Source organism: Saccopteryx leptura, chromosome 1 (genome assembly GCF_036850995.1).
Source record: "Saccopteryx leptura isolate mSacLep1 chromosome 1, mSacLep1_pri_phased_curated, whole genome shotgun sequence".
NCBI classification, from domain to species: domain Eukaryota; kingdom Metazoa; phylum Chordata; class Mammalia; order Chiroptera; family Emballonuridae; genus Saccopteryx; species Saccopteryx leptura.
The window spans coordinates 7,676,153-7,688,760 of record NC_089503.1 but is presented as its reverse complement, the minus strand read 5'-3'; the positions used below and the strand labels follow the sequence as shown (position 1 = coordinate 7,688,760).

At 60.3% G+C, this 12,608-nt stretch overlaps 1 protein-coding gene across 2 annotated transcripts; it reads left to right on the top strand.

The window, feature by feature from the left end:
- The first annotated feature begins 196 nt into the window (after positions 1–196).
- SIPA1 (signal-induced proliferation-associated 1) lies at positions 197–11,554 on the top strand. Of its 2 annotated transcripts, none has more exons than XM_066348312.1 (16): positions 197–281; positions 2,562–3,329; positions 3,968–4,095; positions 4,170–4,346; positions 5,257–5,431; positions 6,149–6,252; positions 6,509–6,666; positions 6,745–7,354; positions 7,667–7,941; positions 8,638–8,856; positions 8,972–9,083; positions 9,179–9,287; positions 9,373–9,474; positions 9,556–9,610; positions 9,832–9,910; positions 10,004–11,554. In XM_066348312.1, the coding sequence occupies exons 2-16, from the start codon at positions 2,657–2,659 to the stop codon at positions 10,148–10,150; spliced, it is 3,123 nt and encodes a 1,040-aa protein (XP_066204409.1). In that variant the 5' UTR covers positions 197–281; positions 2,562–2,656; the 3' UTR covers positions 10,151–11,554. The 2 variants fall into 2 exon arrangements, with proteins under 2 accessions (XP_066204409.1, XP_066204494.1); XM_066348397.1 differs by having other exon boundaries at positions 217–281; positions 2,532–3,329.
- Positions 11,555–12,608: the final 1,054 nt, after the last annotated feature.

Below are 12,608 nucleotides of genomic sequence, written 5' to 3'. Positions count from 1 at the left end.
TGCTCTAGCCCTCAGCTGGTCTGGATGGCAGGTACACTTATTCTCGTGTCTTCGCCCAGGGCTGGAGAGTGGGGCAGCCAGCTGGGCTGGACCTAGCTCACCCGCGCTCTGCTCCAGGGCTTCCCCGGGTAGCCGGCTCCCAGGCAGGCCCCGCCCCTACCGCTGTGGCCCCGCCCCCAGAGTAGCCCCGCCCCAGGCGGAGCCGGCGCCGGGAGCGGTAGCTGGAAAACCGGCAGCGGGACCTCAGCGCGGGAGGTGGCCGTCGGGCAGGAGCCCCAGAGGTACCGACGGGCGCGGGGGAGCAGAGGCACCACGGTCAGGCTGAACAGGGGAGAACATGGACAGGCGTGGTCTCGGGTGGTGTGTGTGGGAGGAGGGGTCCTCGCCGTGTTCGCTGCCTGTACCTTTCCAACCGCCCTCCGGGCTCCAGCACCAGTCCCGAGTCGGCACGTCTAGTCCCTTGCCGGCAGCCCCCTCTCTGTCCTCTGCGTGGTGTGCGAGCGAGTGGATGCGGTGTCCCCTTACTCCTCTCGGTGACACTAGCGACTGTCCCTGCAGCTGGCTGTGTGCAGGGCTTCCTCTGTTTGGGGGCTCCCCTTCTCTCCGGGCGGCTTCCTCCCCAGTCTTTGCACAGCGCCTCCACTCCTGAGCGAGGCCTGGGAGGAAACATCTGTCGCGCCTCCTGGCAGCAGAAATGGGGTCGTGACCTCCAGATGTGCTGGGAAGCGTCCAGCGCCTCCTCCTGGGGCAGCCCGGGCCTTCCGGATCTGTGGGGGCGGGGCCACCCCCCACCCCCAGTGACACAGGCCAGGAGGAATGTCCCGGCCTCAATGGACCCTGTGTGAAGCTGCTGGGTGGGGGGCAAAGCCCAAGAACACTCCCCAAGGCAAGGCCAGAGCCCAGCACTAGGCCAGAGCAAGAGCTGCCCATGGGCTGTGCACGTATACACACAGCTTATCCCATACAGAGCAGGAGTCTGCCTGCACAGATCCTCTCTCATGTCCCCTCTCTCCCCCAGCTCACACCACAGCCCAGGCCCAAAGGTTGGCACGTGGAGCCAGGGCCTGCATCTGCTCTACACACTTAACACAGGACCAGCTTCACTCAATTCACCTTCCTATCTCCCCACTGAGTTGAGAAGGAATAGGAATACTTAACCCCATTCTAGAGATGAGAGAACAGAGGCTCAGGGTAAGCATCAGAGGTTGTTCTAGGAGAAACAAGGGAGGAGGCACATTGAACTTTGGAGGCCTACCCTTGTTTGGGTCTGGAGCTTTAGTTGAGGGGTGCTTAGAGCCCCCACCCCTTCCTGGCCAAGCCCCACAGAGTGTTACTGGATGATGTACAAAGACCCACTAGCCGGTGCCTGCACCCTTAGTGGCCAACTCCATCCTGGGTTCACTTGGGTAGCTCCCTTCATGTTCTCACACCACTCTTTGCACCTGCCCTTGGCCTCGAAACATTTCCGCACCTAGCAGGTCCCTGGGGCCTCAGATGTCTCAGTCTTACATCCTGTGAGATCTTGAGCCTCGGCCCAACCCCCCATCCACCCCACTCATATACACACAGGGACAGGAGTGGGCAGGTGCAGTGCTGTTTAGGCCCTGGAGATTGACAGACCCAGGTTCAAATCCTGGCTCTGACATGAAATTGCTTTAGGCAAGAGCATCCCCTTATCTGGACCTCAGTTTGACCATCACATTGGGTTCAGACCTCCCTATCAACATCAGTGAGGCCAGACAGGCAGAGGTCCCCACAGGTCCCAGTTCCAGCAAAGGGGCCCAGTCATTGTGACTCACTCCCCTACCCCCAGGCATGGCCACAGTAGCCTGTAACAGGGTGAGCCAGGGCCTCTCCTTCAGGCTAGGGTGACATAGGTCCCATGACTGAGCTAGTGTGACCCCACCACCTTCCTCAGGATGTGGGGCTGGGCAGGGGGCTGGGCCCAGAGTTAAAGCCATTTCCTGTGCCAAAGGAAGTCCTCTTGTCATTCCTGCTGCCCTGCCAGTGCCCCCCGGGCACCCTTGTGTCCTTGAGGTTTTGAGGTCATGAGGCCATGGGCGTTGAGATCTGGCCTCTGGGTGCTCACCTCCTCAGGGACCCCAGAGGAAGTGGGATGGGCAGAAAGAAAGGTCTCTGGGGACAGGACGTCCTCCCTTTGTCAAGTGGGCAGTGGCCCCACGGGTTTTCCGTCCCAGCCGAGACAAATCATCTGTCCAGTTGGGCGAGGCCTTGGTGGGGACCCTCAGGCAGGGCTCAGGCCAAAGCCAGAGTGTGTGAGTGGGAACTACAGGACACTGGCAGCCCCAGGGCTGCCCAGGCCCCAGATCCTCGGGGCCAGGGCTCTGACAGCCTAGACGCTGGCCCTACCCAGCACTAAGCTGGAGGAGGGGGCTGGAAACCTTAGCCTGAGGCAGACGAGGAAGTGGCCAGGAAAGCGGAAGCGGCTTTGATGGTCTCAGAGGGGGCCGGAAGCCCACGCGTGTGGTGGAGGACCAGGCTGGAAGCCTGGGTTCCTGTTTTCTCCCCAGGCCCATCTGAGCGACCCCCTCCTCCCGCAGGGCAGGAACGGACCTGCTGGCTGGGAACCAAGCACCCAACCCCCGTGCCCGCCAATGCGGCCGGGCCCCCGGAAAGCCAAGCCCCCTGCACGCCCATGTGGGACGGAGGCATTGGGAGCCCTCGGCGGGGCACGGCCCCTGCGCCCACTGATGACCTCTTTGCCCGAAAGCTGCGCCAGCCAGCCCGGCCTCCGCTGACACCTCACACTTTCGAGCCCAGGCCGACCCGGGGCCCGCTCCTGCGCAGCGGCAGTGATGCAGGGGAGGCCCGGCCCGCCACACCAGCTAGCCCGCGTGCCCGAGCCCACAGCCACGAGGAGGCCGGCCGCTCTGCCGCAGTCCCCACCCGACTCTTCACTGATCCACTGGCACTGCTGGGGCTGCCGGCTGAGGAGCCGGAGCCTGCCTTCCCCCCAGTGCCTGAGCCCCGCTGGTTTGCCCACTATGATGTCCAGAGCCTGCTCTTTGACTGGGCTCCAAAGCCTCAGGGGGCAGGGGGCCACACAGAGGCCAGCTCTGGGACCCTGGCCTCGGCGAGTGACCGGACTGCCGGCTCAGACCTGCTGCGTGAGGCACCTGGCTTTGTGAGTGAGTTCGGGGGTGAAGGTGAACTGGGCCTGGGTGGACCAGTGTCCCCACCTGTGCCCCCTGCACTGCCCAACGCAGCCGTGTCAGTCCTGGAGGAGCCGCAGAGCCGAACCTCAGCCTACAGCCTGGAGCATGCAGACCTGGGCGCTGGCTACTACCGCAAGTACTTCTACAGCAAAGGTGAGGGAAGGCCACCGGGGCCGGGCAACTCAAGTGCACACAGTAGGACTCATGAACTGTCCTTTCCCGGTCCAGTCCCTGCTTTCTGAAGGACTAGGCTCTGTCTCTGGGCCAAGGCCGGGCCCAGCGTTAACCACTTCCCTGGGCCCAACCCCAGCCTCCACCCACAGCCCGGCACGCCCCTCTGCCTCCCGGTCCATCCTCGTTCTCCTCTGGGTTACAGAGAGATTTTTCTATCTACATGTCTATGAGGTTAAAACTGAGGCCTGAGGACCCTCACAACCTGGAACCTAGTTCTCATCAGTGTCCAAAAGGAAAGATCCCGACATCCTGGAGAATATGGGATAGGTGGGCTGGGGCGTGGCAGGACCGAGGAGGAAGCAGGCAGGTGCTGAGGCCCTGGATCAGAGGAGGTGTGCTTTGGGCCGGGATGCAGAGGAGGTGGGGCATAGGACCTGGTGTCTGGGAGCAGTACTGGGCTTGGTAGAATGTGGGTGGCGCTTCAGAGGGATGGAACTCAGTGTAGGGTCTGCATGACGAGATGGGGCCTTTGCCCGGACCTAGTAATGGACGTGGCCCAGTGAGGGTAGGACCACAGCGGTGCAGGACTGTTCATCCCCTGCCTGGGGTCCCCCCAGAACACCAGAACTTCTTTGGACTGGACGAGGCACTCGGTCCGGTAGCAGTGAGCCTGCGGCGGGAGGAGAAGGAGGGCAGCGGAGGGTCCACCCTGCACAGCTATCGTGTCATCGTGCGGACCACGCAGGTACGGGATGGGACTGCGGGTTTCGTCCTCAGCCACCTTTACCTGTCCTGAGTGCCCCTGCATTCCCTCCTCAGCTCCGGACCCTCCGTGGCACCATCTCAGAAGAGGCACTGCCTCCAGGGCCCCCACGGGGTCTGTCCCCAAGGAAGCTTCTAGAGCACGTGGCACCCCGGCTGAGCCCGACCTGTCTGCGCCTGGGCTCGGCATCACCGAAGGTGCCACGCACGCTGCTCACACTGGACGAGCAAGTGGTGAGCGGCCGGTGTGCCCCCAGCCCCACTAATAGACCTGGTCCAAGCCTAGCCTGCCCAGCTCCCGGACACCTACCCTGATCCTGTTCCTGGACAGGACTGAGTCCAGGGAAGCTGACTTTTCAGAGAGAGGGTATCAGAGGTCATCTGGTGCTTTGCCTCTCAAAATAAGATAGACCAGCAGAATTCACATCATCTTGGAGCTCGTTAGAAATGCAGGTGCTTGGGCTGGCCGCAGACCTATTGAATGAGAGCCTGAATTTTAAGACCTGAGGGATTGTGAGGAGCTGGGGTTTAGGAGCTGGGGTGGAAGTGGGGAGCAGGGGTCGGAGGAATGAAATTAAAGTGGGAGCTATGGCTGCAGACAATTCCTGTGAAGAAGGGAGGCCAGAGCTGGCGGGGCACAGGGCGTGTTTACACGGGGTCAGAGTGCTTTGAGCTGTGCAGTTAACCCCAGATGGAAAGGAGCCAGGAGCAAAGTGAGCAGAGTTGTGGGGGTCAAGGCCTCCAGAGGCTGAGGTGGGGGTGCCTGGGATTTGAGGGAGCAGAGATAGACTAGCTTTGAGACGAGGAGGATGACAGTGTGAATATTTATTGGGATCAAGTGCAACATGGTTAGGGCCCTTTCCATGAGTCACCTCCTCTGTGGCCGCATGAGAACCAACTCCTCCCAGTCCTGTCCTGCCTGTGACCTCCTGTACCCTCCTGAGCACTGGGAGCAGGACGGACCAAACCCCTTGGCAGGTGAGGACACAGATGGCTTAGAGAGGGTAGTGCTCAGGACCAGGCAGCAGGCAGCCCAGCCTCCAGGCCGGGGTCCCATCCATTCCCCCAGGCCAGGTGGGGGGGATGCTGGGGGGGGGGCTGAGGCGTGTACCTTCTACCTGTGCCCTCCCTGCCCCGCCCCTAGCTGAGCTTCCAGCGCAAGGTGGGCATCCTGTACTGCCGGGCAGGCCAGGGCTCGGAAGAGGAGATGTACAACAACCAGGAGGCAGGACCCGCCTTCACGCAGTTCCTCACTCTGCTGGGAGACGTCGTGAGGCTCAAAGGCTTTGAGAGCTACCGGGCCCAGCTGGACACCAAAAGTGAGGCCCAGCGGGCTGGGGGGTGGGCGGTGGGGACCTACCCATGCTGAGGGACAGGCTACCTTGGTGAGAACCAACTGTCTTGTTACTTCTCTGTCCCATACTGCCCTAGAATTGGGACCAGGAGTGAAGAGTTCTTTGGGTAGGCTGCGGATAGGGATCAGGGCTGCCAAGGCCAAGGCAGGGGCTAGGAGGCGGGGTTGGGACTGTCCCCAAAGCCTTGGTGCCTTACTGCCTGAGCTGGGGCCAAGAGGGTCTGGGGGCACTGCCCTCTCCATCAATCACACACATACCACCGGCCCAGCCCCCTGGGGGTGCCCCTGCCTCCTGGTTGGCGGGGCCCCTGGGAAGTGTTTTCATTGAGCACCTTCTGCTTGCCTTCCACTCTCTTGCTGCTCCACACATGCTGGTGTCTGGGCCGACATCTGTCCTCTCCTAGGACATCTGTCCTGCCTCCTTCTTAGCAGGCCATTTCTTATTTCTGTCTTCATTCCATCTCAACACCCCCAGCCTGAGCTAGGCTGGAGGCTGGAGCCTGTGGGGGGAAAGGAAGGGGAACAGCCAAGGCTGAAGACCTCCGACCTGGACATTGGCTGGTGGCATGAAGGGGCTGTCCCTCTGCTGGTTGGGGGCACAGAGGCTGCAGGTGGCAGGCAGGTAGGTTCAAGCAACCCAGATTGTTTTCTCTCCCTCTGTGTCCCAACTCCCTGGCCATAGCGGATTCAACGGGCACGCACTCACTCTACACCATGTACCAGGACCATGAGATCATGTTCCACGTGTCCACAATGCTGCCTTACACCCCCAATAACCAGCAGCAGGTGTGAGAGGGCTGGGCTGGGGGTGGTCAGGAGTTTCTGGGGAACATGGCGGGATGCTGTGGGGGTGGCAACATTTGAGCCTTGGCCTAAGCTCTGTTGACCTCCAACAACCCTCCCAGCTGATAACCCTCCTCGAAGATAAATACCCAGGGGCAGGTGGTGGAGCCACTGGTGGCAGGCTCTGTCCTGCCTGAATGAGGAGGGACGTTGGAGAGCAGACAGGTCCCACTCATACCCCTTACCGTCTAACCCGCAGCTCCTGCGGAAGCGCCACATCGGCAACAACATTGTGACCATCGTGTTCCAGGAGCCAGGCAGCAAGCCCTTCTGCCCCACCACCATCCGTTCGCACTTTCAGCACGTGTTCCTGGTGGTGCGCGCGCAAGCGCCCTGCACTCCGCATACCTCCTACAGGTGGGCGCCCAGTTCTGCCCCCGCCAAGGTTTCCTGGCTCCTTCCTGTTGCCCCTGATTCCCGTCTCTCTCCCCATAGGGTGGCTGTGAGCCGCACCCAGGACACCCCGGCCTTTGGTCCGGTTCTGCCCCCTGGCGGAGGCCCTTTCGCGGCCAACGCCGACTTCCGGGCCTTCCTGCTGGCCAAGGCGCTCAATGGCGAGCAGGCGGCGGGCCATGCACGCCAGTTCCACACCATGGCCACGCGCACGCGCCAGCAGTACCTGCAGGACCTGGCCACCAACGAGGTGACCACCACGTCGCTGGACTCAGCTTCGCGCTTCGGCTTGCCCTCCCTAGGCGGCAGGCGGCGGGCGTCCCCTCGAGGCGCAGGCGCCGAGCTGCAGGCAGCTGGTGCGCTGGTGTGGGCAGTGCGCGCGGCGCCCGGGGCCCGGGGTGCAGCTGGGGCCCCGGCCGGCGGCCCCCATGAGGCCGAGGTGTCCTGCCTGCTGGGCATCTCTGCCGAGGCTCTGGTGCTGGTGTCGCCGCGCGATGCTCGTGTAGTCTTTAACTGTGCCTGTCGCGACGTGCTGGCCTGGACCTTCTCGGAGCAGCAGCTCGACCTGTACCATGGCCGCGGGGAGGCGATCACCCTGCGGTTCGACGGGCCCCCTGGGCAAGCAGTAGGCGAGGTCGTGGCGCGCCTGCAGGTGAGACCCAGGGGCGAGGGCGCTCGCTGCCGGGGGCGGAGCCTGCCTTGGGACCCTTCGCTCCCCGCCCCCTCCTGTGAAAGGAGGGTCAAAGAGGGCAGACCAAGCCCGGAGCGTGGCAGAGCGGAAGCTGGGGGTCCTCCGGCAGGTGACCCTCGTCTCCGAGCCTCTGGCCCTGATCTGCCGGGAGGGTTGCTAAGGCTCTCCTGGGAGCAGGGAGGTGGGGGGACGATAAGGTCCCCTGGGAGCAGGGAGGTGGGGGGGACGATCACCTCCCTGGGTCCAACCCACTTACTCCACGCTCCGCCCCAGCTGGTGAGCCGCGGCTGTGAGACCCGCGAGCTGGCGCTGCCCCGTGAGGGGCAAGGCCGCCGGGGCTTCGAAGTGGACAACGAGGGCTTCGTCACGCACGTGGAGCGCTTCACGTTCGCGGAGATGGCGGGGCTGCGGCCTGGGGCGCGCCTGCTGCGCGTGTGCGGCCAAACGCTGCCCAACCTTAGCCCCGAGGCGGTGGCCCAGCTGCTGCGCTCGGCGCCCAAGGTCTGCGTCACCGTCCTCCCCCCAGACGAGAGTGGTCGGCCCCGCAGGTCAGGGCGCTGGGGTGCATGCAGGGAGGTGGGAGGACAGGGCAGCTGGCCACCGCGTGGCGCCTCCTGTGTCGCTCTGTTAGCATTCTTGGGAATGCCAGGTGAAGGCTTTTACTCCTTGAGAGAATCCTAGTCTTTTAATCTCTCCGAACTGTACTGTCCTCATGGGTACAATGGAGCCGATCAGTAAAAGAGTGTGGCTGAGTTCTACTAAAACTTTATTTACAGACACTGATTTTCATCTTATATGCCTTTCATTAAATGTTATTTTGATTTTTTTCAGTTGTCTAAAAATGTGAAAACTATTCTTAGTAACAAAAACAGGCACATCTAAAAAAGAAAAGGCAGGGGCTGGATTTGGTCTCCAAGCAGTAGTTTTTGGATCTCTATGCTCAGTGATTGACCTGTGTTATTATTTAAGTCCTCACAGCAAGGTAGGAGATGTGTACTGTTACCCCCATTTCACAGATGGAGAAACGGACACTCGGAGTGATTTGCCCAGGATACACAGGGGCAGCCCTGCGATTTGAACCTAGGTTTTGAAAAACATCCAGTAGCCATGCAAACGGTTTTCACTGATAGGGAATTTGGAGAGCCCCGGGCCTGAGAGTGCGCCTCAGACAGCTGGGAACGGGGCCCGGGATGCAGGGTGCCGGGGTGCGATGTCCCCTCTGAGGCTACCCTTCCTGTCCCCAGGAGCTTCTCAGAGCTGTACAGGCTGTCTCTGCAGGAGCCCAGCCGGCGGGGGGCCCCCGAGCCAGTGCAGGATGAGGCGCCTGAAGCTGCCCTGATGCCCTCCACAAAGCAGCTGCTGCACATGTGCCTGAATGATGGCAGCAGTCCTCCGGGGCCCCGAGACCTGGCTGAGGAGAGGACAGAGTTCCTGCACAGCCAGAACTCGCCATCACCCTGCAGGTGCGCCCTCCGGGCCACCCCTTTCAGCCAGCCACCGAGGCTGGGCGGGAAGGCCTCTGAAAGCAAGGACTGTGGGGAACAGCTTCTAGTGCTGAGCTGTCCCTGCTCTCCCCAGCTCCCTGTCAGATGAGGCCCCAGTCCTGCCCAACACCACCCCTGACCTCCTCCTGGCCACCAAAGCCAAGACACCAGCACCTAGTGCTGGCAGGGAGATACCGCCCACCCAAGTGAGTAGAAACAAGGCTCTGGAGCCCTCCAAGCAGGGGTGGGCATAGTGGTGATGGTGGGCATCGCTGCATCCATACCCATTTCTGCCCCTCAGGACAGACCGGCCAGCCCCAGCTGTGGTGAGGACAGGGGTGACCCGGCCCCGGAGCTGAGGGCCTCCTTCCTGCCACGAACCTTGTCTCTTCGAAACTCCATCAGCAAAAGTGAGTCTGGACGGAGGGGGAGCATAGGAGGCGGGCAGGGGGAGGCTGGGCCGGTTTCTCTGCTGAGCCCGCCTCCTGTGTCCAGTCATGTCAGAGGCGGGCAGTGAGACTTTGGAAGATGAGTGGCAGTCCATCTCAGAGATCGCCTCCACTTGCAACACCATCCTGGAGTCGCTGTCCCGGGAGGGTGAGACCACTGAGAACACTGCAGGGAGGGGGCTCTTGTTTCCTGTACCAGCCTGCTCAGATGGTCCCTCTTCCCCACCAGGACAGCCCATCCCAGAGAGTGGAGATGCCAAAGGAACCCCCAAGTCTGATGCCGAGTAAGGCTCCCGCCCCGACCTAGCCCCTCCAACCATGCCTATGGGACCGCCGCCTCTGCCCACCCACTGAAGTTAGGCCTTGTCCCGCGGGCCTGCTTTCCTGTACCCATGTGTCTGAGGAGACTGGGGTTGGGCCCTCCCATCAGCTGGGTCTGGGAGCCAGCTGTGGTGCTGTCCCTGCCCCTGTCCCGCTGACTCCTGCCCCCACCCCGTGTCCTCAGGCCAGAACCCGGGAGCCTGTCAGAGAAGGTCTCGCACCTGGAGTCCATGCTCAGGAAGCTGCAGGAGGACCTGCAGAAGGTAACAGAGTGGCCTTGGATCTGTCGGGGCATCACAGGGCTGTCCCAGGAACAGGCGGCCATTCTGACTCCTGCTTCCTCCCCAACTGCCCAGGAGAAGGCAGACAGAGCCGCGCTGGAGGAAGAGGTTAGGAGCCTGCGGAATAACAACCGGCTGCTGCAGGCGGAATCAGAGAGCGCGGCCGCCCGCCTGCTCCTGGCTTCCAAGCAGCTGGGCTCGCCCACCTCTGACTCGGCCTGAGCCATCAGGCCCAGCCTTAGCCTGGCTGTGGACTTGCTCGGAACTGCCCCCGGTCCCCCTGGTCCCCCCAGGCCCCCTCAGGAACTCTGCCTGCACAGAGGCGCGTCTTAGCACTGCCCCTACTCCCCAGCCCATTTTTTGGTGGCAAAGCTGCCCTGACCCCATTCCTGTTTGTAAATATTCTGTGAAGGAAAGGGGATTTCAGGAGTAAAGAAGCCACTGCTATTTGTGTCTGTGCTTGATGTTCATGACATGACAGGGGAAGGGCTTTTACCCCCGGGAGCCCCAGCCAAGCTCCTAGGAGCAGTCAGAAAGGCAGGCCCTGGGACGTTGGCTCGAGTTGGTCTGGCACTCACCGAGGGGTTCTCTGATGCTAGGCCACCCTTTGTCTCCTCTCCCACAGACATTTATTTGGTCTGTTGGGAAGCATGTGACCACACCCCATGCCTGTTCTGCTCTGTTATCCAAGCTGGGCCCAGCCCTGCCTCTGCCCTAGAACCAGACCTGAGGGGCTGAGATGAGGGTCAGAGAGGGGATCTGTAGAACAGGGAAGGGAAGTAGCTCAGGAGTCAAGGAGAGCTTGACCACACCCCCTTATGAAGGCCTTCTCACCTTGCAAGGACCTATCCCCCAGTGCAGGCCCCACCTCTCTGCACTGAGCCCCAAGTTTGGCATTCCCTCTACTACAGGGCCGTATTCTGCAGGGCCCGGTTCCGGAAGTGGTGGTGTCTGTGCCTCAGTTGCCTGGGTGATGTTTCCATGTCCTGGTGGAAATCAGCCCTTGACCTGCTTATCTCCTCACCAGCCTATGACCCCTCATTTTTCACCAGGCTGGGCCCATCCCTATGGGTGCCATCAGCAGGTCCAAACTTGGATTTCCTCTAACCTCTTTCTTTCCTGGATCTGAGACCCTGACTCACCTGTCAATATCACCTGCCTAGTCCAGCCCCTGCCATATGTTGGCTGAGGTCCACCCTGCTGAAACTCAGACACTGGGTCCAAACATAAACTTGGGCTTAGGCAGAGGATGAGCTAGGCTTTGAGAAACAACATCAGGGGATCAGGCATCATGGACGAGGTCATGTGAGGGCTGAGTGTTGAAAATTGAGTAAGAGTTCAGTTGAGTAGGCCCTGGCCAGGTAGCACAGTTGGTTAGAGCATTATCCCAACATGCAGAGGTTGTGGGTTTGATCCCTGGTCAAGGCACATAGAAGAATCAACCAAAGGCCTGACCTGTGGTGGTGCAGTGGATAAAGTGTCGACCTGGAATGCAGAGGTCGCTGCTTCAAAACCCTGGGCTTGCCTGGTCAAGGCACATATGGGAGTTGATGCTTTCTGCTTCTCCTTTCTCCTCTCTCTCTAAAAAGAAATAAAATCTAATACAAAAAAAAGTAAATAAAAAAGAATCAACTGAAGATAGCATGAATGAGTGGAACAACAAACTGATGTTTTTCTCTGTCTCTCTCCCTTCCTCTATCTCTAAAATCAATAAAATAAAAATATTTTTAATTTTAGTTTTTTAGATTTTTCTTGAAATCTTTTTTTTTTATTTTATTATTATTTTTTTTTGTATTTTTCTGAAGCTGGAAACGGGGAGAGACAGTCAGACAGACTCCCGCATGCGCCCGACCGGGATTCACCCAGCACGCCCACCAGGGGGCGACGCTCTGCCCACCAGGGGGCGATGCTCTGCCCCTCGGGGGCGTCGCTCTGCTGCGACCAGAGCCACTCTAGCGCCTGGGGCAGAGGCCAAGGAGCCATCCCCAGCGCCCGGGCCATCCTTGCTCCAATGGAGCCTCGGCTGCGGGAGGGGAAGAGAGAGACAGAGAGGAAGGAGGGGGTGGGGGTGGAGAAGCAAATGGGCGCTTCTCCTATGTGCCCTGGCCGGGAATCGAACCCGGGTCCCCCGCACGCCAGGCCAATGCTCTACCGCTGAGCCAACCGGCCAGGGCCTTGAAATCTTTTTTTTTTTAAAGATTAAAAAAAAAATTTTCCAGTGGGGCAAGGGGAATTAGAAGTAGTTGCTTCACTGTAGCTGTTCCTTGGTTGTTTGTTGTATGTGCCTTGGCTGGACAAGCCCAGGGTTTTGAAGCAGTGACCTCAGTATTCCAGGTCTATGCTTTATCCACTGTACCACCACAGGTCAGGCTTATGTTTTCAATTTCATTTATTGATTTTTAGAGCGAGAGAGAGTTAGAGAGGGAGAAGCAGGAAGCATCAACTCATAGTAGTTGCTTCCAATATGTGCCTTGACCAGGCAAGCCCAGGGTTTTGAACCAGCGACAGCACTCCAGGTTGACACTTTATCCACTGCCATCTCTGGGTGTGTGTCTGCAGAGACCTGGGATCTGGTCGTGTCATTAAGATGTTCAAGGGGAGGACAATAAGGTGAGATTTGGGTGTCAGGGCCCTTTGGCAGCGGAGAAAGCAGACCTCGGGAGGCGGCTGTAGCAGCAGC